Source organism: Neolamprologus brichardi, chromosome 6 (assembly GCF_056152115.1).
Source record: "Neolamprologus brichardi isolate AB-2024 chromosome 6, ASM5615211v1, whole genome shotgun sequence".
NCBI lineage: Eukaryota > Metazoa > Chordata > Actinopteri > Cichliformes > Cichlidae > Neolamprologus > Neolamprologus brichardi.
In genome coordinates, this window is record NC_142109.1 from 13,148,320 (window position 1) to 13,174,537 (window position 26,218).

The following is a 26,218-nucleotide window of genomic DNA, read 5'->3' on the forward strand; positions in this document are numbered from 1 at the left end:
TACATCCTGAGCTACGTAAGCTGGATTATAACTTTCACTTCATTAAAAAGTCTAGATACATTTTTTCCACATGACTAAATTTAAAATCTTTCCTGGAAATGATCCTGAGCATTGTGGGATTCACTCGTTTTTAGAGCCAGCTTCAAGTGGCCCTTCAAGAAAGTGCAGTTTTTGGTACTCCCATAATGGCCTTATTTTTTAGCTCCTAAGGGGCCACTTGCTTGTCACTCATAAAAAGATATGATGGATGATGATACCACACGACCCTTTATTAAACTGACATTTTAACAATGAATTATTACCCACTTTTAAAAGTCTCTTTAGACTTTCATGTTATTTATGTGTTTTTAAAGGTCAGACCTGCAATAAAGCATGACCATAGCTGCCTTTAGTTAAAATTTCTAAACATTCCTTTTAAGGCTGAAGGGCTTATCCTCAGCTTATCCCTGCAGCCAAACGAAGAAAACCTCCACACTCACGCTGCAGACATGTCCCCAAAGGAGCAAAGCTTTTGTTTTCTTGTTTGACTGCTGCTCCATTTCCTGTCCTGTCTGTGACAGAGGTTCAGTTGAATTCATGTATGACATTTCCTAGTAAGGCTTGCATGCTGGCCACTCACTCGCTGTGCAAAGGAACGTAAAACTCAAACGATCTTTTTCTTATTCTGCGGTGTCAGCAGACAGAATATTCTACCTGTTATTGTTGCATCAGATTGAAATTATCATGTGTACTGTTCAAATATGAAAGCCTGTACTTTGACATAAGCCCCAGGAGGAAGCACTGGGGTAAAATATTGCTGCCACTGGCACTGCTTTTCCTCAGGTATTGCCACTAAGGACGGCACAGCAGAGAAGGACAAGGATTTCCGTGGTAAAGCCCAGAAGCAGGTTCAGTTCAACCCAGGCCAGACCACAGCGACCTGGAAAGTGAAAATCTTCACAGACCAGGACTTTGAGACCTCGGAAACATTTGAGATACAGCTGTCAGACCCTGTCATGGCTGTCCTGGAGTTTCCTGACGTCGCGACGGTGGAGATTGTGGACCCTGGCGATGGTAAGAATCTGGTTATTTTGAGTTATTTGAACAAAATTGTTGTTCTTGGCCTTGATTTGTTTTCCTTCAAAACAGAATCAACCGTCTACATCCCTCAGTCAGAGTTCAAGATAGAGGAAGATGTTGGAGAGCTGTTGGTGCCAGTGCGACGGTCAGGAGATGCCAGCCAGGAGCTCATGGTAGTTTGTTACACTCAGCAAGGTGAGATCTGTTTTTATCAAAACACAAATAAATGAAATTGCAGGAGTGGAACCTTTTCTTTCATTACTTTTGACTATTGGTGATATATTAGAGCAAACATTTCTATGTTCATGTGTAGGGCTGATTATTTAATTAGTATTTATTTTGTGTTATTTTTATTTTCCCTTTTTACTCCAATGACTTCCTGCTGTTAGTTTCACTGCAAACTGATCTTTCTGTTCCCATAATTCCTCAGGAACAGCCACCGGCACCATACCCAGCACAGTCCTTTCCTACTCTGACTACATCACCCGGCCCGAGGACCACACCAGCGTGCTGCGCTTCGATAAGGATGAGCGAGAAAAAGCCTGTCGCATCATTATCATCGATGACTCCCTTTACGAGGAAGAGGAGAGCTTTAACGTCAGCCTCAGCATGCCCATGGGGGGCCAGGTGGGCGCCAACTTCCCGTCTGCCAAAGTCACCATTTTGGCAGACAGCGATGACGGTGAGTGGGAGCGTTTGATCATTTAAGAAAATAATGATGAATGTATGCTGAGCTGAGCTCGTTCTTTTTGGACCCGCATCAGACCCGGAGTTGAAGATGAAGAGAGGGATCTCCATCAATCATCTGTTTACAGACAGAAGGAGGGACCTCGTGAAACTATTGCACGTACAGTGTGGAAAATTATTATCTGATCCCCTGCTGAATTTGTAGTTTTACTCACAAACTCACAAATTTTATGCTAGTTTCATTTTAACTCAGAGAGACAGAATATCAAAATCAAAAATCCAGAAGAAAAACACATTACATAAAAGTTATGACCTGATTTGCATGTCATTGAGTGGAATAAGTATTTGACCCTGAGCAAAACACAGCAGTAAGATGCTTCCTGTAGTTGGTCACCAGGTTTGTTGGTGTACTGGTAAATGATAAATACCCCATTATGAACAGTGAGTAAATACCATACGCTGACATCCTTTGCTGCAGTTAGAGAGCCACAGAGGGTGGCAGGTGTGCTTGATCCTGTTGCTTACAGAGTCTCTTTGCTCTGTGTTTGCATTTGCGTGTCTGCTCGCTATTAATCCACCAAAGGTGCGCAGACAGTCTGATCACCACAATCACCAAAGCCTAAAGACCTGGATGCTGCGCCTGCATCAGCAGCTCGACAGTATGGCTGTGTTTATGCTACAGTTATCCACTATACTCAGCCTGTCTGAGCGTCAGATACAAGATAACAACAGACAGGTGCTGAGTGGGAAAAAGGCAACCTCTGTGAATGTTATGCTACACTGTAGCCCGACAGATCAAAGGACTTTAAATCTCACCGTGCTCCGTGGGCGACCCTCACCGGCATTTAAGAAAGCCCAGGGGGAAACAGAGGGCACCCCTTTGTCTGAAGGGACTAAAACACAGGTGGTAAATGGACTGGTTCTTATATAGCGCTTTTCTACTCTTTCTGAGCACTCAAAGCGCTGTACACAACTTTTACATTCACCCATTCACACCCATTCGCACAAGCACATTTTTCTAAGTGCTTTCTAAGGTAACATTCACACACACACATTCATACTCCGATGGATGCATCGGAGAGCAATTTGGGGTTAGTATCTTGCCCAAGGATATTTGGCATGCAGACTGGGGAAGCCAGGGATCGAACCACCAACCTTCCGATCAGTAGATGACCTGCTCTACCACCTGAGCTACAGCCACCCCAAAGGTGGTGGCTATTATGCAGGGAATCCAAATGATTGGCATGTTTTCCAGCACTATGTCGTCTGTATCTCTAAGGAGTCTCAACATATTAGCTTGAGAAAGAATCACAATTCTAACATTCATTAGAGCCTCTTGTACTTTCTTTTCTGAATCATTGATGACAGATTTATTTTCCTTTCTCACATTTACCCCATCTCTCGCGCCTTTCACCCGTTTCTCGCACTTGCTTGGAGTTTAATTGATCTCTATATAAATATAACCATTGTGCATTCCCAGACACGTGAAGAGACATAAGAAGAGTCTTTACTGTAAACCTCTATTGTGATCCTTCTTCTTCTTCTTGGTGGGTCCTGAAGTACCACCACGCCACAAATCTGCTTCAGTGCCTGTAATGTGTGCGTCTCTGTTAAACAATCAGCCCCGCCTGAGTAAACTTGTGGTTTGGGACCTTGCCAACAACGAGCCTCTATTGTTACTGTTTGTCTGGATCTTCCTCCCACTGATCTTAAGGTTACCATGTTGGCACTCACTTCACCCTCTCACCCTTATTTTGGTGCTAAATAGAAGCCGGAAGGCGCTGAATGCATCCCAGCAACCATTCCCTCAGCTTCAGTTGTCTCACGCAGCATACATCGACTTCTAAGTAAACTTTAAGAGCAGATCTGCCATTTCTCCTCAAGTAGTAATTACTGAGAGGGAAATTATTGAGACATCTGACATAGTGTCCCGAAATGTTTAACAGATACAGGGATAGATTTTTATTGACTTTTGTTACGTATCAGCTCTGGTCGGATGTCTTCACTGAAAGCTGTGGGCTAAACTGCAAACACTAATCACACAAAAGCAAAGAAGACTGATTACAGTACTTGACATGAAATGGTCCATTTGTAAAAATAAGAATATTTTACTGTTATAAATGTTTCTCGTGCAGTTTTGTCAGAAACCACTAGCACTCCCCAGATGCACCTACAAGATTTCTGATACCAGTAATGCAGCAGCTGAAGCAGTACTGAGAGCTCAAGGCAAAAGTTCCTCTTTAAAGCAAGTGACAAAGTCTCTGCAAGACAGCAGAGCATGTGGCAGTGGCATGAACCACAAGTTTGTCAGTGGGGAGACTGTAGCTCATGTCCCAACTTTGTGGCTTGGACCATGTTTTTACTTTGTCTTTTGTTTTTACTTACTGCCTGGGAGTTACACAACAAATTCCTTGGTTAGTTTTGGGTTACATTGACAATGCATACTGAAAAATGATGCTTGGGGTGGTAGACAAGCATGTGTAACGAACAGCTAGTGACACATGTTCAATATTGCTACAACCTCATGTGGCAGAATCGAGGCATTGACGGTGAAAATGGGCTTCTTATTTTTTTTAATTTAAAAGAGAAAAGAGTTTCACTTTAATAGTTAAATTCTTAGTTTTGGAAAACATGCAAGAATTTTCACTTATACTACCTTCTTGGTGGGAAATGAAGCTAGCAAGCACTTTGGTGACAGTGGGAAGGAAAAACCCCTTTTAACAGGAAGAAACCTACAGCGCAACCAGGTTCAGGGAAGGGCCGTCAGTGAAGTGGGAGGTGAGGGGAGGGAGATGGGACAAAAGACATGGTAGTGTGACAAGTGGTGTAAAACACACGAAACACCCAGTGCATCATGGGAAGCCTCCACAGGTCAAAGCAGCGTAACTAAGGGAGTAGTTCAGGGTCACCTGATCCAGGGCTAACTATAAGCTTTATCAAAAAGGAAAGTTTTAAAAAGGGACAATTTCTGACAGGTGCAACAAAATGCTTTATTAATGCTTGAAATGTGTGTTAATATTGTATAGATCAGTTAGAAGACATCGGTATGAAGATTTGACAAAACAAGCATTTAAGATTAACTAAACAAGTGGTACGACAAAACAGCTAACGCATTTAATTATTGAAATCAAGCAGCAGACGAATATTAACAGCTGCAGTATTAGAAGACGCAATGCGATTTTTCACAAGCTGGCAACTTGACTTGGCTCTGTGAAGTGCATTTACGAATGTTTATGTCCTCGAGTTTCTGCTGAAAAGATGAACCTCTATATCTCCACGTCTATCTATAGGTCAGATCTCTAAGAGCGCTGGCCGGACGCAGTGTGTTGAAAACCTGCTTTATACACAAGTGAAGAGAGATGAATGTGTTCCAGCGGTCTGAATTCTTGCCCTCTGTCTTTACAAAGGAGACGGTTGCCTCTCTGTCTCTGCCACCACACCCCTCCCCTCCTTTACCATGCTTCTTATCAGCTTCTCTGTCATCAGACTCCAGGAACGTCCCTTCGCTTACCCATCATTGCCTGTGCACATACAAGCACACAGCTTATTCATCAGGTGTACCCTCAACCCTTTGGCGTTGAGTTCAGAGAGAGCTGTCGGGATTTAGATAAGTGGGGGAGGAAGGTTGAGGCAGGATAAGATGGATGACAGCTCTCTTCCTGTTCTGAGTAAAAAATGGGGGCATTTTGCTCAGCTATTCACTTCAATCTGTCCCTGAACCTGAACTACAAAACATGTCTAAATATCCTCACAAATTAACTGCCAACATCCAAATGTCTGGGCTTATGCTGTGCCACAAAAAGATCTTTGTTTTAAGAGCCCGATGAGAAAACACAGATTACTTCCTTCACTTTATGTGGTTTTGGAAACTACTTTGTCAGAATATTTCCATTAAGAAAATACTGACCGCTGATCATGGCTCAATTATTTACTAGAGATGGACCGATCCGATATTACGTATCAGTATCGGTCCGATACTGACCCAAATTACTGGATCGGATATCGGCGAGAAATAAAAAATGTAATCCGATCCATTAAATATCAAAAAAGCACCTCACAAAACTTGCTACACGGCGTAACTCGGCTCATAACCGTATCACGTAGGAGCAGTGTGCATCACGTGATAGAGCGGCTGTGTGTATTTGTAGCCTTGCTAGCAAACCAGCATTTCATCTCCGAGGAAGTTTTCCCAGAGAGAAGTAAAGCAAGTGTGTAAGTTCATCTCTGAATGTCTGTAAAGCATTCCCACGTTAAGCTTAACAACAGATATATGGAGGGATTGCCTCTCTCTCTCTCTCTCTCTCTCTCTCTCTCTCTCTCTCTCTCTTCTGCTGCTACTTCAATCGTGAAACTGCTTAATGATCAGCTGATCGGCTTTTCTGTCGCAAGTCCGTCTCTCTTCTTTGTTTTTGGCTCACTTCTCACCAGAAAGAGGAAACCAGCGGCTGAACAACAGCAGCACGTTTAAACTTGATCAGCTGTTGTTAGAATTTATTTATTAATACTTTCTACACCAGGATCTTTTTCTACATAGCTGACGGCTGGTGCAGGGGCGGATCTAGCAAAGTTTAGCCAGGGGGGCCGATAGGGCATGAACAGGGAAAAGGGAGCACAAAGACATACTTTTCTTTCTTATTCTCATTTAAAATGTCTAGCTTTTAATAAATAATTATCTGACTCTTACAGCCAAAGTTTTAATCTGATGTAAAATATATAGAAGTCCATTACTGTATATAGTAACTGTTAAGTCTAATATACCCTAGTAAGCTAGTACTTTTTCCTTTGGGAAGATACCACCTGTGCAGTCTGCAATTCTGTTGAAGAAAGATGTTGAATCTATTTAATTATTCTTGAAAAATAATTTATTTTTGTGCATTTTCCCCCTGCATCAAATTAAATTTGATTACATCGATTAAGCATCATGAGGAGGAGGGTGGTTCCCTATTTTTTTTTTTGCTGGGAGTTTGCAACCCTATTAGTTAGGTTGCTTAATATTTCTGCTAAGTACTCTTTAAAATACCAGAATAGGGAGGATGGAGCAGGTTTAAGTTTATTAGATTGATCAGTGTTGCTGAACTATGAAATATTTTGGGCGCAGTGTATTTTTTACATACAGGTATAACAGAATAGCTTTAGTGTTGTTATTTATTTAAACTTGAGTATAAACTTATACAAAAAGCAGCAAGATATTAAAAAAAACGTTTTATTGATTAAAAAACACACTATATCGGATTCATATCGGTATCGGCAGATATCCAAATTTATGATATCGGTATCGGACATAAAAAAGTGGTATCGTGCCATCTCTATTATTTACTAATTTTTCTTCCTAATATTCCCAACTCTCACAGAGCCTTCACTGTACTTTGGTGAGCCTGAGTATATCGTGGATGAGAGCTCAGGCTATGTCGAGGTAAAGGTTTGGAGGACAGGCACTGACCTGTCCAAAACCGCTACCGTCACCATCCGCTCCAGGAAAAGCGACCCCGTTTCTGCTGAAGGTAAAATCAGGCGTTTGACAGAATCCACAGCACTCAGTCGCATTAAATAACAGCATCATTTAATGGCTTCTTCTCTGTCTGCCAGCTGGACAGGACTACGTTGGCATTAGCCGCAACCTGGACTTTGCTCCAGGGGTGACAATGCAGACTTTTAGAGTAACCATCCTGGATGACTTGGGCCAGCCGGAACTAGAGGGACCCGAGACCTTTGACCTTGTGTTGCGGATGCCCATGAATGCGGTGCTAGGAGAACCAAGCAAGACGACCATCACCATCAATGATACTGTCACTGACTGTGAGTATCGGGTTTAGAATTCAAACCAAAGTACGGATTTATAAATCTGCTAAGCTTTTTTTTTTACTCCTTCCAAACAAAGAGTTGCACTCATAATCTTTTCAGAAGATATTCTATATTCATATAACTTATATAAAAGTTCATTATCAGTAAATAAACAATGACTAAATGGTTACTCTGGCGCACTATTATGTAGCTTTAAGGACAAATAAAGACTTTCTGAATACAAATACTTTTGATGTAAGATGTCATATGCAGGCTCTTAACTATTATACATATGTACATTATGAAGCATTTATTAAATGTTTTTACACATAAATTGTAGGTCAAAGAATATCAGATCGCTTTAAAAAAATATGGATTCTTCATAGCATGAAACACTATCTTCTTTTAAATTTGTGAAGACTTTCTTGTAATTGTTTGCTTGTTGGCTTCTCAGTGCCTAAGGTTCAGTTTAAGGAAGGAAGCTACAAGTTGGATGAGTCTGATGGGGAGGTAACAGCCACAGTGTACCGCAGTGGAGACATCAGCCTCAGATCCACTGCACGCTGTTACACTCGCCAAGGCTCTGCTCAGGTCATGATGGACTATAACGAAAGGCCCAATACTGATGCATCAGTCATCACCTTTCTGCCAGGTGACACCCTCCCTCTGATTTGATCTTTCATGTATCATTTGAGGTGTATTTATACATATATATATATATATATACATAATATTTATTCTCTGTACCCTAATTTTCTCCCCAGGTGAGAGTGAAAAGCCGTGTGTGGTTACCCTGGTAGACGACTCCATCCATGAGGAGGATGAGGAATTCCGCTTGGTGCTGGGAACTCCTAAGAGCAAGTCTCCTTACGGAGCCTCTATCGGGGAGCAGAAGGAAGCACTGGTCACTATCACAGATGAGAAAGACAGTACGTGTTTTCTGGAACTAAATTTATTGCAAATAATAAAACAACATTTGCACAAGTGGGAAAAAATGTATCAAATATCATGGCTGAGGAAAAAAAAGATACCCCTGGCCCAAGCCAAAGAGTGTGTATTTGTACTAAGTTAGCTAAAACTGATGTAAATAACTACAATAGAATAGCTCAATTATTTTGCTGCGTCTCATAACATCTGCTAACAACAGAACATGAGAATCTCAGTACCTTTGCCTTTTTTAACACTTCTTATTCCCATAAACCACATTATTATTTGTTAAAATCTGAGTTCAGATCAAAGATGCTCAAAAGAAAAAAAACATGTTGATTTAAATGTTTATAGTACGTGAATAAAATTTTTCTTCCAGAGCCAATCATCCGTTTCTCTGAGATCAAGTATAGTGTGCGTGAACCCCAGGTGAAAGGCGAAGTGGCCACAGTGAAGATTCCTATTCTTCGTTTTGGTGACACTTCAAAGGTTTCAGTAGTGAGGGTGCACACAAAGGATGGGTCTGCAACCTCTGGAGAAGATTATAACCCGATGTCAGAGGGTGAGAACCTGAATTTAGCGGCTACACAGTGACTAAGTAACTTGCATGCTGCCTCCTGGTATGACTGCACACGTCACTGTTTGTGTTTTAAGATGTGGAGTTCAAGGAGGGCGAGAAGGAACACTTTGTGGAGATTGAGGTCCTGTATGACGGTCAGAGAGAGATGAGAGAGGCCTTCACTGTGCACATGAAGCCTGATGACAATATGGTGGCTGAAATACAGGTGAGACAACGGCCACGTGGGATGCACGAGCAGATGCGCATAAACAAATATAAACCCAGAAGAAGGTTGTGTATGTGCGGGGTACAGTACTGCAGATCTACACAGGAGCCCTGTCATGTCAGCCTGTGTTAAAATAAGCAGGCAGCAGCTGGCAATGCTGTCAGCACGCCTGAACCACAGATATATAAAAAGCAGGAATGAGATGCTGAGGGGAATGTCCCAGCAGAGCCAAACAGAAGACAAACCTATAAACAGAACGGCGACATTCTGCCCATATACTCTACAGCAGGCATGTACAGCTCACGTGACAGAAATAGGTGATTACAGTACAATTTGTGTGTTGAAATTACACAGAGGATCACTTAAAATGACAATGTTTTATTTCGGTGAAATTAAACTAATCTCGAGGGCTCCACGGCAGATATTATAATACCAATGTTTTGAATTCACAACTAATTTGTTTATCATGAGTTGATTGATAAACATGTTTAGGAGCAAATCAAAATCCATTGTGGCATAACTATTAATCTCCAGCACCCAGTGTATTTGCAGTATTACTCAGAGTGTATTTCTTTGTGAACAGTGCATTGAAAAGACAATTTTATGAAAACAGATGAGAATTTCTTCCAGCTGGCTTTATTCAGATACACTCATCAGATATTTTAACAAATACACCCGTTCAACTGCTTTTTAACACAAATATCTAATCAGCCAATCACGTGGCAGCAACTCAATGCATTTAGGCATTTAAACATGGTCAAGACAAACTGCTGAAGTTTACACCGAGCATCAGAAAAAGGATGAAATTTGATTTAAATGACTTTGAATGTGGCATGGTTGTTGGTGCCACATGAGCTGGTCTGAGTACTTCGGAAACTGAAGAGCATCTTAGGTATGCAGAAGACCACACCAGGTGCCACTCCTGTTGGCTAAAAACAGGAAACTAAGACTACAATTCATATGGACTCTCTTGAATGAGTGTAATGAGGACAAAAATGCAGACACAAAGGCAGACAAAGGGTTAAACAGAAAGCGAGCCCTTCGAGGCGTTGGAACAGATACAAACGAAGATGAAAACCCACAACATAAACGGGAACCTACACTGGGAATAACAATAGGGAAACTGGAGCACAGAACAGGGATACACAATGGAGGACATCCAGGGACAGGGAGAATGAGAGAGAATGACATGGAGAGGACATACAAATGAGACCAAGACAACTTAAAGGGAACTGACTAAACATGTAACTAATAACTAGAAATACAAATGATTAAACACACATAGGGAAAGTTGCAAAGGACTAGGTGAAGAAGAATCGCAGTATAACTACATCATTCAATTTGGAACGTGTACCTAATAAGGTGTCCAGTGACTGTACACCAAATTGTGGTAATGACTAATCACACTCCATTGTTTTGAACCAAAGCATTCAATGAGATAAATATGTTACTTCTAAACCTTTGCCACACTAGATTATGAGTTTGAGTATGTGCTTTTTACACATGGATACACATTAATAATACCCGTAATCTAATAGTCTAAATGGCAGAGCTATAGGCTTATTTAAAGTGTTGGGTAGTTGTTTAGGATGACAGCCAGTTAACTCTGCGTTTTCTCGTTTCCTAGATGAACAAGGCCATTGTTTACATTGAGGAGATGGACAGTGTGGCAGATGTTACTTTCCCTGCCATCCCCCAAGTGGTTTCCCTTCTCATGTATGACGACACATCTAAAATGAAAGACAGACCCTACCCACCCAATGGATACCCTGTTGTTTGTGTGACGGTGAGTGAGATGCTGCTTTATTTACTCTAATATAAAATCAAACAAAGCACTTTTTCAGTAGTAATTATTATATAAAACATATTGGTAATACTGTTTTTAAAAATGTAAGGTTTATCATATTGTTTCTAGGCCTGCAACCCTAAATATCATGACTTTGATAAAACGGGTTCCATCTGTGCCGCGGAGAACATCAACGACACGCTCACTCAGTACCGCTGGCTCATCAGCGCTCCCACCGGATTAGATGGAGTAACCAGCCCCATGAGGGAAGTGGACACTAACACTTTCTTCACCAACACCAAGTCCATCACCTTGGATTCAATCTACTTCCAAGCCGGCTCCAGGGTTCAGTGTGCAGCAAGGGCTTTCAATGCCAACGGAGATGCTGGCCTGGAGCTTGTCAGTTCTATAGTTGTGATCAGCAAAGAGGAGGGTAAGAAGAAGCCAGCAGAGATTTACAGATAAAATACTGGATGTAGAATGATCTGGTTTAGCTGACCCTACCTTTTTCAGGTATGTGTCAGCCTCGTGTCCCAGGTACTGTTGGAGCTGAACCATTCTCTGCAAAGATTCGCTACACGGGTCCAGATGATCCAGACTTTCCCAACCTCATCAAACTGACAGTCCACATGCCTCACATGGACGGTAAGCCCTTATAAGCCCAATATATGCCCTTATATAGCCAATGTGTGTGACAAAAAAAACCAAAAACAATCTTTTGCCTGTTCATCAGGAATGCTGCCAGTGATCTCCACAAGACCTCTGTCCAACTTTGAGCTTACCCTGAGCCCGGATGGCACACGTGTGGGCAACCATCGCTGCTCCAATTTGCTGGACTTCAATGAGATCCAAACTGGCTACGGCTTCATCACAGACGCAACAAAGAACCCTGAAATAATTGGGGAGACATCGCCCTATCAATACAGCGTTGTCATGCGTTCAGCCAACTCTCTGCGCTTTTACAGGAATCTCAACTTAGAGGCCTGCCTCTGGGAGTTCACCAGCTACTATGACATGTCAGAGCTGCTGAACGACTGTGGAGGATCCATCGGAACCGATGGACAGGTAGGAAAAAGAGCTATACAAAATTAAATAAGTGAAGACGGTAAAATGTGTTTTAAACTCACCACATTAAACTCAGTCTGAACATTTTTTTTAAGTTTGTAACATTTACAGGAGGCCCAGGATCCAAGGTTTTCCAGCAGAAAGCTAGATAGTAACATTATGAATGAGATATTGCGATTCAACTGGTATTAGCTGAATTGCCTGGAGAGCCTGTTGCTAGCTAGCTTGCTAGCAGTACCCCATGAAGTTGATTGTGTTCATCTGGAGGTCGCGTTATTCATCCAAGTGACCGGCTGACTAGAGGTTTCTCCAACCTTATAAATGATACAACTGCATAATGACTGAAGCTCGGGCTGTTAGCTCAGTTTTGTTAGCCAGTGGTGTTAGTTTTGGTCATTATTGCAACTGTAGCATTTGTAAGGTTGGAGAAACCTGCAGCCAGCTGAGATTGAAGAAGTCACTTGGATGAGGGACAAAAAGTTTGTTTCACTGAAAAAGTCCAGATGAGCAGAATCTTCCTGGGATTTTCTTACTTGGATGATTAGGCATGCATAAAGACACTCGCTAGCATTAGTTCCCAAAGAAATAGTTATTATTCACGACGGTGCCTTTTCCCTGCCCATTTAGGTGCTGAACCTGGTCCAGTCTTATGTCACCCTGCGTGTTCCTCTGTTTGTGTCTTACGTCTTCCACTCTCCGGTGGCTGTCGGAGGCTGGCAGCACTTTGACCTGCAATCAGAGCTCAAGCTCACCTTTGTGTATGACACAGCTATTCTGTGGCAGGATGGCATTGGCAGCCCACCTGAAGCTGAACTACAAGGTATCTTCATAGCCAACGCTGTTAGTCTTTACTGAGGAAAAATGTAAATTGGTGACGCTCATTGGAAAACGTTCCCCTCTGTACTCGTAGGAGCCATGTACCCCACCAGTATGCGTATAAATGAGGAGGGCCGTCTCGTTGTCAACTTCAAGACCGAGGCACGCTTCAGGGGGCAGTTTGTCATGTCTCATCCAGGTATGCATGTACAGTGTACACATCCTAAACCCATCTTGTGGGGTCATTCTGTACAAGCCGCCTCCTACTGGATTACCCCGTGGTCCACATCCTGTCGTTATCTATTTATGGAGTTCCACCTCAGGGGTCTTCCTGTTTGAAAGACCCAGAGGTCATTCAGCAAATGTCAAAATGACCCAGCAGCGTTTACTTTTAGGCAGCAAGTAGCACAGGCAGTGTGAAAGGTCACTCTATAAATAAGGAGGTAGACACTGTTACTAGCTTAGGTTGGGCAAATTCCGTTTGTGAAGATTTATGACTGTATACATGTTTGTTTTCAGGAACCAGCGTGTCATCTATGGTGATATGTGCTGACCACTCTGGGCTGACGTTCACTCTAGCCCTGGTCAGGACTGAGCCTACATACAACCAGCCCATGCAGCAGTGGAGCTTTGTCTCTGATTTTGCTGTGAGTCATTTAACTGTGAAAGCATCCTTCAACTGGTAAAGAAATAGCAAACCAAACAGCCCCATTCCTCAATGTCTGTCCAACCTCTAGGTACGAGACTACTCCGGGACTTATACAGTGAAGCTGGTCCCCTGCATTGCATCACCCAATGGGGAGTTCAGCATCCCTCCTGTCTGCCACCCAAGGGAGCCGCTTACTTTTGATATGGACATTCGCTTCCAGCAGGTTAGAGCGGATTGCTCTTAAAGGCTTTTTCAGTGTGTTGTATTTACACTTTGGTGCATTATTTATTGCCTTTTTAATGATCCTTGCTCGGCAGGTGAGTGACCCGGTGGCAGCCGAGTTCAGCCTCAACACACAAATGTTACTGCTGTCCAAGAAAGAGCTGTGGTTGTCCGACGGCTCCATGGGATTTGGAGAAGGAACCGATGCTGCTTTTTCAGAAGGTACTACACTACTGCCATCTAGTGGTGTTAAGTAACATCACAGTGGGAAACCATGACCCACAGGCAATGTCATGTTTCATCTGTACTTCAATCAGGCTCCATGATTTATGGCCGTGTGATGGTGGATCCAGTCCAGAACCTGGGTGACTCCTTCTCCTGCAGCATTGAGAAAGTCTTCCTCTGCACCGGAATGGACGGTTACGTTCCCAAATACAACCCCACTAACAAAGAGTATGGCTGCCTGGCAGACGCACCCTCTCTACTGCACAGATTCAAGATCCTGGTATGATGCAATGGATCACAAAGTATGATTGGATATTGTGGAAGTGAAAAAAGTAGATGGGGTTTCTGATTTTTCTGTGTGTGTGTGTGCCGTTCTGCAGGACAAAGCCCAGCCAGAGACTCAAGCTACATCATTTGGTGACGTTTCTTTTAAGGCCACACTGGCGCAGGACACACCAGGAGCTCTGTCTTTGATCAGACAGCCAGGCACAGACGGCTTCACACTGTCTTCCTCTCCACTTTTCCAGGTCTGCATTATTCACAGATATAATATGTTCATCTATGGGAGCCCAAAACTGAAAAAAAAAGCAATAAATAAATAAATAATTTAAGTAAATATGGTAAAAAAATAAACATAGACATGCTTTTCCATGTTGATCCTTTGAATGACAGCCCCCTCATGTTAAAGTAGAAATTGATCAAAAATAAAGAGATAAAAATCAATAAATACACATAACGTAATAATACAAAACTGAATGTTAAGTGGTAATGATAATAAATGAAATAAAGCGATGAAATAAACTAGCACGGCCTGCAATATTTTTTCAAATTCTTCTTTTCAAAGTCTTCGTTTCGCATTTATCAAACAAAATTCAATCAAAGACACAAGCTTTGGTTACCATAAAGCTACAAGCAACATATGTTAAATGTGAAGGGTGAAACGAATTTAAATGGAAATATAAATGTTTTTAAAAACATTTTGATATTAATAATCGCTGTATGTGTGACAATGTTTGTGCAAAGTATCGTTGTGATTGGCCCACCCGTTAAGAACGAGGTAGGATACTTACAGACATATGTGCATACATATGCTACAAATATTATAGTAGGATTAATGGTAGTACATTTAATGATAAAATACTTTATTTATTATTATTGTTAAATAGTTTTGCTTTTTTTTAAATTTGGCACTTCTGGTCCTGCGTAGATGTTTTGCACAGGCCCAGACTTAAAGAGAATTACACATCTTGTGCTTTCAGGTGGCTGCTGGTCGAGAATGGTTCATCCACACCATCTACACTGTCCGCTCCAGAGAAAATGCCAACCGCAACATTGGCAAGCGCAGTGTGGAGTACCTCCATCACAGCATCTCCTCTGTTGAGCAGCCCCGCTCCTCCACCCGCCACCACCGTGCCGCCCCCTCTTTCTCGGCTCCTGCTGTAGCCCAAGACATCGGTATCGAAAACAATCGGGGCACCAACATCCAGCACATCGCCCTGGACCGAAGAGACCGCATTGTGGTCAGCCAGCGCCAGCCTTGGCTCCCTAATCGTGACAGTTTCTTAGAGCGCCCCCTGCTGGAGAGTTCAGGCAGAGAGCTGACTGATACTTCCACTATACCTTTGCTGGTGGGCGTCGCAGGCCTGATCCTCCTCACATGCGTCATTGCCACCGTTGTCATTCTCCTGCTGCGGCGCAAGAAGCGTGAAAAGAAGAGCCAGTACCCTCCTTACGCCATCTCCTCTTCTTCGGCCTACAACGGTTATAGTCACAGCCCAGCAGGCATGTGGGGTGGCTCAGACAGCTCAGAGGTGTAAATGTGGGCCCAGCTCCAGTTCAAACATCTGTCCCCTATTAAAGAGACTTTGATAAGTCTCCTCCACCAATGTGCCTTCGATGCCAAACTTGTGTAGCACTGAAAAGAGCCCAGAACAGTCTGTGGACAGCAAAGGATGTCAGTACTCGGGGCCCACAGGCAGTGAATGCACCAGAATAATGAGGCTTGCTGATCTCTGATAATTGTCTTTAATTTACTGTACGTTCGTGCCTTTATTACAACCTATGCAGGATCATGGATATAAGTAGAAGCCCCTCAAAATATAGGTTTCATTTAGGTTCCAAGTTGTAAAATATCACTCTTTATCCAGTGTTTGCAAATGCATGTAATGTAGTAACTCGTGAGTAAATGGCATCCTTGTTTAAATCTCATAAAAGCAAATTATTTTCTATTCACAAAGTCTTTTTTTTTTTGTTAATTACTGTATTTCACCATGTTCATTATGTTTTTTTAGTGGAGAGCAAAAAGGACTGAATGTTAGTCAAAACTGACCTTAATGAATGATGTGATTCTTTTTCCTTCTATAAGAAGCCTGCAATACTACTACTGATAAGAGTACTACTGTGGTGTCACTGAAAGGGATTGTAAATGTTATTTTAGTCTTTTGAGAATGCAGAAATCCACTTTTTTTTTTTTTTACATTTTCTAGATAAATGTGGCTAAAATCAGATGCACACCTATCCGTGTACATATCAATGTAGGACTATGGGTAAAAGGAAAAAAGTATTACTACACCCTGGTGAAACTTGAAAAAAGAAAAATCTGTCTGGTTTGTTGATCAAGGCCTGAAAACAAGTGCAGTATAAAAACGATACTTTTTCCTTCTACATGTGACAGCATATTTTAATGTGCCAACTATTAGTAGACTTTTATGGCTTATTAACTTTGTGAAATTTTTCCAAATACTGGATGTATGTAAACTTAAGCTGCCAAACTGAAAAGAAATATTTTATGAACGTGTCATTTATCAGCTTTTTTGTTTGTTTTTTTAAAAAAAGGGGGGAGATTTATTTGCGATGCTCAAAAAGACATTTTCTACAATATAAGATACAAGAACAGATGTTTTCTTAAAAATAAAAAAGGGTACATATTGTTTGTTTCAAGCAATGGAATGTGGTACAACCAACAGGCATAAATACACATATTTCAATTAAGTACTAGTAAAAAATAAGGACTAGCGAACTAAATCTAACCCAGCACAGCTGCAGTGTTTAGGTAAGTGACAACAAGGCAGGCTTGTAAAGAAACACTTCCTAGAACCTAAAACAACCATATCAGTCCGTCAGGGATTTTACACAGTACATTATCACAGCCTGCAAACAAACACAGACACTAGGACTAATGATAGCTGGCTGCCGTCTTTAATTCTGTTAATGCGGGTTTTTCCAGCAGCTTCACAACTTGAGCTTTTTCCTTCGTCCTCGACCGTCTGGAGTTCCCTCTGACTTTCGTTTCTGCGCCTGGGACGGGAAAAAAAATGGATTAAAAAAATAATAATAAAAGGATGTTGTCCTTAATAGACAGCTTAAAATAGTTTGAATTGTTTATTATGGGATGAATTCGTAGCTTACTGAGCCGGTCTTTGGGCCCCGTTTCTTCTTTTCTGCCTTCTCCCTCTCCTCCAGCTCCATGTTCTCTCTCTCTATCAGGGTAATCAGGGTGTTGCATCGCCTCTGGAGCTCCTACACGATAAATGGGGGGAGAAAAAAAAATTGCATTTTTAATTATTAAGACAATTTTTACAATTTTTTTAAATAACAGAAGAAAAAACCTGAGATATAAGAGTGAAGTAATCCAAACTCACCATTGCAGTCCTAGATTTGAGGAACCAGTCGAAGCGGAACTGTGGTGAGTTGCGGATGCACTGGCGGAGCTCGTCGTACACGCTCTCCTTATCAAAGCCGAGCTTGTGAAGCATACAGATGAGGAAGCGGTCTTCCTCCTCTGTGTAGTTCTTGCCTTTGTTAGTGCCGTAGGAGATACGGAGCTGATGGAAAGGAGCCTTGTAGCGGCCAATCTAAAGGAGGATTTGAGAAACACATTGAAGGATAAACACAACGCTGAATGAGAAATCTACTCAGCAACTTGCACTACAAAAAGAATTTTTTTTTTTTTTTTTTTTTTTTTTTTTTGAGAAACATACTATATGATACGGGGCGATGGCGCAATATGGCAGCCTCGCTTCTGTCAGTCTGCCCCAGGGCAGCTGTGGCTACAACTGTAGCTTGCCTCCACCAGTGTGTGAATGTGAGAGTGAATGAATAGTGGAATTGTAAAGCGCTTTGAGTGTCTAGAAAAGCGCTATATAAATGCAATCCATTATTATTATTATTATTATTATTATTATTATTATTTCACAGTTGACTGACTGCTACCTTTGAGTCCAGTGCTTTCTTGATGCTGATCCTCCTCTGAATCCTGGCCTCTCCTCTTTCTATCTGGGCCATGATCTTTTCAATATCCTGCAACTCATTGCAGCGCTCCCAGAATACAGCTGCAGGAAAGGACACGAACATGAAGTCACACAATAAATCAATTTAAATATCTGGGTTTGCTTTCCACAAAAGAAAAAAAAAATCCATTACCAGAATATTCCATGACTTCCTCCGGAGTTTTCCCCTCAACCTCTCTGGCAATGTTCTCAATATCATCTCTCCCCCACTTCTCGTTTGCTTTGATGAATTGGTTGAAGTCACGTTTGTTCCAAATAGTAAATCCCTGCGACAAGCATACAGTTGATCAGTTAATGCACAATTTAGAGAAATATGCAAACATTTCATTTCCTGTATATCAGCCACTGGCTGCAAGTCAACAAGAAAAATAATCCACCTGTTGCAGAAGGGTTTCCTTCTCCTCCAGTTCCTCCTCTGTGAGGGCCTCGGCCTCATCGATCTTAGCCTGCTCCTCCTTCTGGACCTGAGCAGAGTTTGGTATGTCTGGATTGCGAGGAACCTTAAGAGACAAAGCCACAGATCCAGTTAGAGTCTTCTCAAAAGACAACAAAATTTGGACAAATAGGAATGTGTCTGATCTCTTTGAACCTTATATCCAATGGTCTTTCTGTAGAAGAGAATTTCCTTTTCTAGAAGCTCAAAAAGACGTGGAGGGAAGAACTGGAAGTCCTGCACATTTGGCTGCTTAGGAGGACGAGGAGCCTGGCAAAAAAAAAAAAAAGGCAATCCAAAATAAGTAATAGGGACATGCACAACTAGTCACCTAATCATCGCTATTGTCACTAGTTTGTACCAAACATATTCATTCAGTCTAACTGGTTTACAATTTAATTGATACTCAATGCAGTAAATAGTTGTTTCCTAAATGTTATGCCGCCACCTGCCACCAGATGGCGCATCACTGCCGAGAAACGCCATAAATCGGTTAATCTAGGCCTGATTGTTTTGGTAATAGTATAATTGTTAGTTTTTTGTGTTAGTTCTTTAAAAAGGTGAAAGACTGAGATCACAGATAAAACAATGTTTTGTAATAACATGTTTTCATATCATATTTAACATCAGTTTATTATACATGTTTTTCTTAGTTGCCTGTTTGGAGAATACAATGCAATGTCCATAATGCACAACGCAAGGTGGCACACAGTTAAGCGACATGATTCATTATTGAAGAATGTGATTAATGGTATCACATGGTTTTCTTTACAAGGCTTTTGACATTGTATATTAAACGGTTAACAAATTTAACTTAATAACCGAATGTTTCTTAGTTTTACACTAGTTTGCTGGACTCATTTGAGTTTTTCCTTGTTTAGCCATCAAAGAACTTAGTCAAATCCCCAATAAATAAACATTAAACATCCTGCTGCTTTAATAGATTCTGTCTGTATGATGTTTGTACAGTGATGGTTTCCTACCTTTGGTGCTTTGGGCTCACTGACTCGCAGAGCTTCTCTGAAGTAGGCATCCACCGCGTAATTGGCTTTCCTTTCTCTCTTGGGCGGCTCGATCCAGTTTGTAATGACCTGAACGGAAAAATGAAAATCACAAGGTAAGGATTTAAGTCTTTTCCCAAAAGAAAGGCAGTCCCAGATTATAAATACTGATGCTGGCCAACCTATTTACCTTCTTCTTCTCTCTGTAGTCCTCTCCTTCGAAGGTGTACACGCTGGTGTTCTCCGTGTCCATGGTGAAGTTTCTCAAAGAGCTCTCGCCCAGCGATGACATTCTCTCCTTCATCTCCATAGTCTGGTATACAATCATTTCAAAGTGTTTGATTTTTTTAAATTCACACAGTAATTTTCAATTGATGCTTTTCAGCTAATGCAACCAGACTCACCTTCCTTTCACCTCTCTCCAGGATGGCATCGATGTCATCATCTGTGATCTCGCTCTCTTTGGAAGCAAACACGTGTGTGGCACCGTGGCGGATGATGGAGAGCATCTCATCCTTACCCAGTTTGTTTGCACTCGGATCCACAAGTCTCCCTATTTTCAAAAAATAAATAAAATAAAGTAAAGTTTATTTCGCAATTTCCAACAAGTACCACTATGTGAACTTCATATTTTATTTCTTAACAGCATGCAGGACACTAAAACAAGTTTAAACAGGCTGACTTTAAGTGAGATGAGTTACCTTGCTGGATGACGATCGAGTCCAGGCGCAGTTTCATCTCGGCCCTCTCCACAATCCTCTCCTCCACTGTGTTTTCGGTGATGAAACGGAAAACTCGCACCTGCTTCTGCTGACCAATCCTGTGAGCTCGGTCCTAAGCAGAGAAAAAAAAAAAAAAGTCAGGTAATCTGACCGAAACACTCAATTTTCATTGGTTACACCCGTGCTCAGGTGGATCATCATATTAGACTACTAACCATGGCCTGAAGATCGACTTGAGGGTTCCAGTCTGAGTCGTAGAGGATGACTACATCTGCTGTTGCCAGGTTAATACCCAGCCCTCCAGCCCTGGTGCTCAACATGAAGATGAACTTTGAGCTGTTGGGCTCATTGAAAGCATTGATGGAGATCTGTAAATACACAAACACGTGAAAATTAAGTGTTTTTATAATCACACTCTCAATACCAAACACTCAGGAATTGCTTTTGGTTATGGAAGACGACAAATCCACATCTCACCTGTCTCTCCTCGTGTGGAGTTTGCCCATCCAGGCGACAGTAACCGTAGTTCCTCCACATGCAGTAGTCCTCCAAGATGTCCAGCATCCTGGTCATCTGACTGAAGATGAGCACACGTGAACCTACAAAACAGGGATGTGGAGACGTTAAGAGACGTGATTAAAATAATTTTGCAATTCTACCAGCATTTAAAAATGTATATGCAAATGGGAGTGTGAGCCCTCCCGCCGGTAACAAAGAGATAACTAAAATACTGGACAAAAAGAATCCACACACCCTGCTCCTTTAGCTTGGGCAGCAGCTTGTCTAGCACCACCATCTTGCCGCTGTTCACCGCCAGGTGGATGTCTGTTGTGTATGGCGGGCCGGGCTCAGCCCCATCAAACAGGTAAGGATGGTTGCAGCATTTTCTCAGCTGCATGAGAACGTTCAGCAGACGCATCTTGTCCATTTTACCCGCCGAGTTCAGAATGTCGATGTCCTTCATCAGAATCTTTGTATACCTGACGGGTAGTAGCACCCAACAACTTAAGTTCAGCATCCACAAATACAGCAGGGGAAAACACAAAAACAGCTCAGGTCTTGTTTTATAGCAAATCCATTTTAACTGGGGATGCTTACCACTCCCGCTGCATCTTACTCAGGCCAACGTAAATCTTGATCTCCTTCTTGGGGAGCAGAGTTTTCTCCACGTCTGCTTTGATACGACGAAGCAAGAAAGGACGCAGCACCTACACACAGGGAGCCCATTAACCCAACTGAAATATAACACACCTTACAACGTACAGCAGCGTGCTGGATAGTCGCATTAAATACATACAGTGTGAAGACGTTCAACCAACTTTTGATCACCCAGGCAGTTATTTGTGTCAAACCAGGAATCAAAGTCCTGAGAAAAAAGAAGAGAAATGAAATTGGCACCTTAATACAGAAACACTTCTTCTCTAAAGCGTTTTCAAGACTTCTTCTATAAACTACTGATTTTGTGGTTTTCTATAGAAATCCTACTTCTGATGAGTTGAAGACATCAGGCAGCAGGAAGTTCAGGAGAGCCCACAGCTCATGGAGGTTGTTTTGCAGGGGTGTTCCAGTCAACAGCAAACGATTGGTGGTCTTAAATTCACGCACGATTTCTGATAACTATGGGGAAGCAAAGAAAACCTTAGCGATCTGACCATCTCACAGTACTAAAGGTTAGGTGACTGACATGTGTAACTATCTTGTTTCAGCAGCTGTCTGACCTTTGACTTCTCGTTCTTGATCCTGTGAGCCTCATCAATGACCAGGTATCTCCAGTTGAATTTTTTGAACACCGCCTTTTCAATGATGAGCATCTCGTAGGATGTTACGCACACATCCCACTCTCCAGGCAGCAGCACATCTCGGATCAGGGCAGTCTGTCATTGAAGCAGAAAACTGTTTTTACCAGAGTTCTACAGATTAATCTCAAAAATATATGTCTACAATACATAAAAAATAATAATAAAAATATTGACAGATTCGGAGTGTATTTAAATGCAGAAAAAAAATCAAATTGGTGCTGCATTTTCTGGCGACTGTGGCTCAGGGGGGTTGGGAAGCGCATCTGCAACCAGAAGGTCGCCGGTTCGATCCCTGGGCTCTCTGTCCTGGTCGTTGTGTCCTTGGGCAAGACACTTTACCCTACTGCCTACTGGTGTTGGCCAGAGGGGCCGATGGCGCAATATGGCAGCCTTGCTTCTGTCAGTCTGCCCCAGGGCAGCTGTGGCTACAACTGTAGCTTGCCTCCACCAGTGTGTGAATGTGACAGTGAATGAATAGTGGTATTGTAAAGCGCTTTGGGTGCCTTGAAAAGGGCTATATAAATCCAATCCATTATTATTATTATTATTACTCAGTACCCTGTATACACTTCCTGGTTTCTGCCTGGCTAAACAGCCAATTATATTTTATTTAGCCCATTCTTGTCTTGTTGCTAGCTATCTGTTCTGAGCATTCTGTCCCGAGAACAATACATGAGTGTTGTCGGTTACACAATCTTTTCCTGTGTCACAAACAACAAACAATAAATTATTATTCAAAAATAGATGTTACCTGTTATTTTAACAATCTAAATTGCAGTCATAAAAACCAACTACTAAGAGCCTACCTCCCACAACATATGGCAATATAAGGACTTTTTAAAGACTGAATTAAGACATTAAACAACAATTAAGGCCTTATTGTTTAGATTGCAGTATTTAACACCTTTTAAAACTTTTTAAGTGCCTGTTGGAGTCACACAAAAAAACCCCAACATGGAGTCCACCAAATAGAACTGGTGAGGGACAACCAAAGCATCTGCAAAAATGCTTTGATTTTCACACCATTGATACATTTTTGACACAGCTTACCCGCTCATCTCTGTCTCCGATCAGGCAGACAGCACGAAGGGAAGGCACCCATCTTTTGAACTCATTCATCCAGTTGTAAAGGGTGGACTTGGGAACCAGCACCATGTGAGGACCAGGGATGTTTCTGTAGTGCTTCATATAACCCAGCAGTGCAATAGTTTGGAGAGTCTTACCCAATCCCTGACAATAAGAAAAGAAAGCATGAATGAAAAAACAGCATTATGACACGATAAAAATATCTGGAATTTAACTCCATGAATAAGTAGAAACGTGAAAAAGTGCTGACCATTTCATCGGCGAGGATACCGTTGATTCCATTCTCGTACAAAGAAATGAGCCAGTTCAGACCGCGGACCTGATAGTCCCTCATCTTCCCCGTTTTCACATCTACATTATAGACAAGAAAACAAAATTCTGTAAGAATTGTTTTAATTTTGTTTTGCCTAATAAAAACTCCCACCACTAGCGGGAGTGCTTCTGCTGCCTCTTATTAGGGCAGTAATAGATCAACAAGTGCAAGTCAAGTGAAATTTGCTTAGGACGGCTCCTAACTGAGTGAAGTGACACAGGCTGAATTCTGCTAAATACAAAGAAAATGTGCTTCAGTGCCTCCTTTATTGGCTGTATCAGGATCAGCCACATATATAAAATATATATTTGTTATTTGCTCATGCTCAGTGTGTGCTTTGAGTCCCCATAAAAACAGGTCTTTACTTACAGGAGGGAGACTCGTCAAAGCGAGTGCACACATTTGTGGTCTTTGTGCTCTCGTTAAGAAGCTCTTCATCCTCTTCTTGCTCCGTGCGACGGTGGCGGTTGCTTTCAAACACATAAAAGACATTGTTATAAATCACAATGGGAGAAAACTTTCTAAATGGAGGAAAAGAAACTGTGCTGTAGGGATAGATACTCACTCTCCAGCTGAAAGCAAATTCTGTTTCTCGTCCTTCTTGATACGAGGACGTCCCGGTTTCATCTTGAGCGGTGAGGTGGGCGTCTTCTGTGCAGCTGGTTGGATGAAATGAGCAAACAGCTCTGTTTGCTTCAGCAGATACTCAAATCTGTTGGTCCGGTCTGTTTGCTGCATTACACAGAAAGAAAGTCCCATTCATCTTCCGACCCTGGAGTACAGTGGTGAGCCATGTAATGATGGAAGAGAGGACTTACCACTTTCTCCTCATAACCTGGAGTAGAGTCTTTAGTTTTGGAGGAAGATGAGGAGGAGGAGGCGGCATCTTGTCCATCAGCACCTGCATCTGAAGAGGACTCTTTTCCAGCATCTGAAGAGTCAGACTTCTCCTAAGGGAGTGTATGGTGAAAACAAACCAGTCTTAGTGGATGTCGTCCTGATGTTTACAACAACAACAAATGATAGGAAGAGATGAGCTAATTGGCTTAAAAACAAGCCAAAGGGCAAACCAAAATTTCAAGGTGCATCTGTATTCACATTTGCAGAAAACAGGGCATGTATTGACTGAAATACCGTCAGTTCTTCTAATCATATACTGTCACAGGAAGGTACTTTTGATAGCACATTTGCGTCACAGAAGAAATCAGTCTCTTTTACCCCTCTGCTATCAGACGTGCTGAGAAGTACCATTAAATTTGTGAATTTAAATCTCTATTAAAAGGAGAAGAGGTGATAATGATAAGACTTTTTGTGGAGAAAAAATGTTTCCAATACAAAGCAAGGACTGTGTTTTGGAATTTCAGCTTTTTTTATGTGGGATTTTTATATTGATATAAGTTTCAAATCATTTAATGGCCGAGCTGTAGGCAGCCAGCGAAGCAGCATCCTTCCCCGGTCACAACAGCCATTGCTACGCGGTCTGCTCCGAAAACAAAGGGGCAGACGGTACAGCTGAGAGGACTGCTTCTGCCCCCCCAATTTGTTTTCACTGGGTTTTCTAAAAGCCGGCTCACTGTTATAAGCGCCCCACTGAGTGAACCAGGTCTGAGAGCAAGCATAGAACAAGTAAGGACTTCTGGAGCGATATGAGACAGGCAGCTAGCGGGGCTAAGCTAGTAGAGTGGGCGCTTATGAAAACGGCTGGCCTCGCTGCTGCGCTGGTGGATCTGGCTGCTGTCGTCGGGAGCTAATGGTAGCGCCGCTGCTAGCTAACTGGCAAACTGAAAGTTTCACACAGTCGATTTCGAAAAATGCCTAAACAAGAGATGGACATTTTCGGAGTTATACATCTGTGTATCGGCTTTGTGAGAAACGAAGTCAGCGTCGAAAGGACATAATTCCCATTTTGAAACATCTTACCTCCGCTCCTCCGGCGTCTTCAACTTCAGCCTGCTCTTCCCGCTGTTCCACGCAGTTTGCGCTTTCGGACATTTTTGTCGATTTTCCTTTTCCGTTCAGGTATATCGTTTGTTATTAGGTGACTTGTGTAATCCCGTTTAAGAGCCGTTGAGAATTTTCGGAACTTCCTCTAGGTAAATAAGGACAATCCTGTTGTTTTTAATGAAAGACACACCGGTTGGTCGCAGGCAGCACGTTCGCGCTAGCAAGATTTTTCTCGCGCACCCGCGTTCACATAGTTACCGGGTCTGAGCGCGCTATCGCGAGATTTTATTATGCTGCCTTCGCAGACTGTCGAAAGTATTTGTTTTTGTTATGGCTCATATGACAGTTTCCAGTCATCTCCAAGGTTACTATAATTAACTAAATCTAAACTAAAGCCTTTAAAAAAATTAAACTTAACTGAAACGATTTTTAAGCTTGGAAAAACTGCAACAATGTATGGGTTAATATGATTAGTTTTAGTATTTGCTGGTTTAATAAAACACTTTTATTATAACTTGATGGTTTTGCTGCTTATTGAATCTCTGGATGTCTGCAAGACCGGGACTCACCTTCTTTTAAAAGTTTTCTTTTTTATTGAACTACCTTTACTTATTGTTCTGAATCTAGCA

General features: G+C 41.9%; 2 protein-coding genes across 2 annotated transcripts in view; one reads left to right on the forward strand and one right to left on the reverse strand.

Annotated features, from left to right (window-relative positions):
* The window catches only part of frem3 (Fras1 related extracellular matrix 3), a 34,222-nt gene extending 17,281 nt beyond the window's left edge, over positions 1-16,941 (forward strand). The window contains exons 4-24 of the mRNA XM_087841707.1: positions 823-1,053; positions 1,129-1,254; positions 1,490-1,741; positions 7,098-7,247; positions 7,333-7,542; positions 7,982-8,179; positions 8,292-8,456; positions 8,834-9,016; positions 9,109-9,239; positions 10,867-11,025; positions 11,155-11,458; positions 11,539-11,670; positions 11,759-12,090; positions 12,718-12,910; positions 13,001-13,105; positions 13,426-13,553; positions 13,644-13,778; positions 13,873-13,999; positions 14,095-14,282; positions 14,383-14,529; positions 15,262-16,941. Coding sequence (XP_087697833.1) covers positions 823-1,053; positions 1,129-1,254; positions 1,490-1,741; positions 7,098-7,247; positions 7,333-7,542; positions 7,982-8,179; positions 8,292-8,456; positions 8,834-9,016; positions 9,109-9,239; positions 10,867-11,025; positions 11,155-11,458; positions 11,539-11,670; positions 11,759-12,090; positions 12,718-12,910; positions 13,001-13,105; positions 13,426-13,553; positions 13,644-13,778; positions 13,873-13,999; positions 14,095-14,282; positions 14,383-14,529; positions 15,262-15,819 — 4,154 coding nt within the window. The 3' untranslated portion in view covers positions 15,820-16,941. The remainder of the gene's footprint in view (positions 1-822; positions 1,054-1,128; positions 1,255-1,489; positions 1,742-7,097; positions 7,248-7,332; positions 7,543-7,981; positions 8,180-8,291; positions 8,457-8,833; positions 9,017-9,108; positions 9,240-10,866; positions 11,026-11,154; positions 11,459-11,538; positions 11,671-11,758; positions 12,091-12,717; positions 12,911-13,000; positions 13,106-13,425; positions 13,554-13,643; positions 13,779-13,872; positions 14,000-14,094; positions 14,283-14,382; positions 14,530-15,261) is intronic.
* A 237-nt stretch (positions 16,942-17,178) lies between these two features.
* Positions 17,179-25,836, reverse strand: smarca5 (SNF2 related chromatin remodeling ATPase 5). The gene is made up of 24 exons (XM_006796042.3): positions 25,566-25,836; positions 24,464-24,595; positions 24,211-24,377; positions 24,015-24,115; positions 23,583-23,683; positions 23,297-23,476; positions 22,166-22,321; positions 21,933-22,064; positions 21,745-21,813; positions 21,546-21,655; positions 21,201-21,427; positions 20,925-21,046; positions 20,663-20,815; positions 20,427-20,559; positions 20,130-20,278; positions 19,916-20,038; positions 19,708-19,815; positions 18,881-18,994; positions 18,669-18,791; positions 18,425-18,557; positions 18,215-18,333; positions 17,644-17,856; positions 17,411-17,521; positions 17,179-17,299 (listed from the first exon to the last, which is right to left on the reverse strand). Exons 1-24 carry the CDS (start codon positions 25,635-25,637, stop codon positions 17,234-17,236), a joined length of 3,114 nt encoding a protein of 1,037 aa, XP_006796105.2. The 5' UTR covers positions 25,638-25,836; the 3' UTR covers positions 17,179-17,233.
* Positions 25,837-26,218: the final 382 nt, after the last annotated feature.

Bases quoted from the DNA above. Each gene is read 5' to 3' on its own strand.
- smarca5 (XM_006796042.3), bottom strand. From the start codon at position 25,637: ATGTCCGAAAGCGCAAACTGCGTGGAACAGCGGGAAGAGCAGGCTGAA. The intron at 23,684-24,014 runs GTAAGTAAAGAC...TCTATAATGTAG, and splicing joins CTTTGACGAGTCTCCCTCCT to ATGTGAAAACGGGGAAGATG. The intron at 18,995-19,707 runs GTAGGAAACCAT...TTTTTTTGCCAG, and splicing joins GTGAGCCCAAAGCACCAAAG to GCTCCTCGTCCTCCTAAGCA.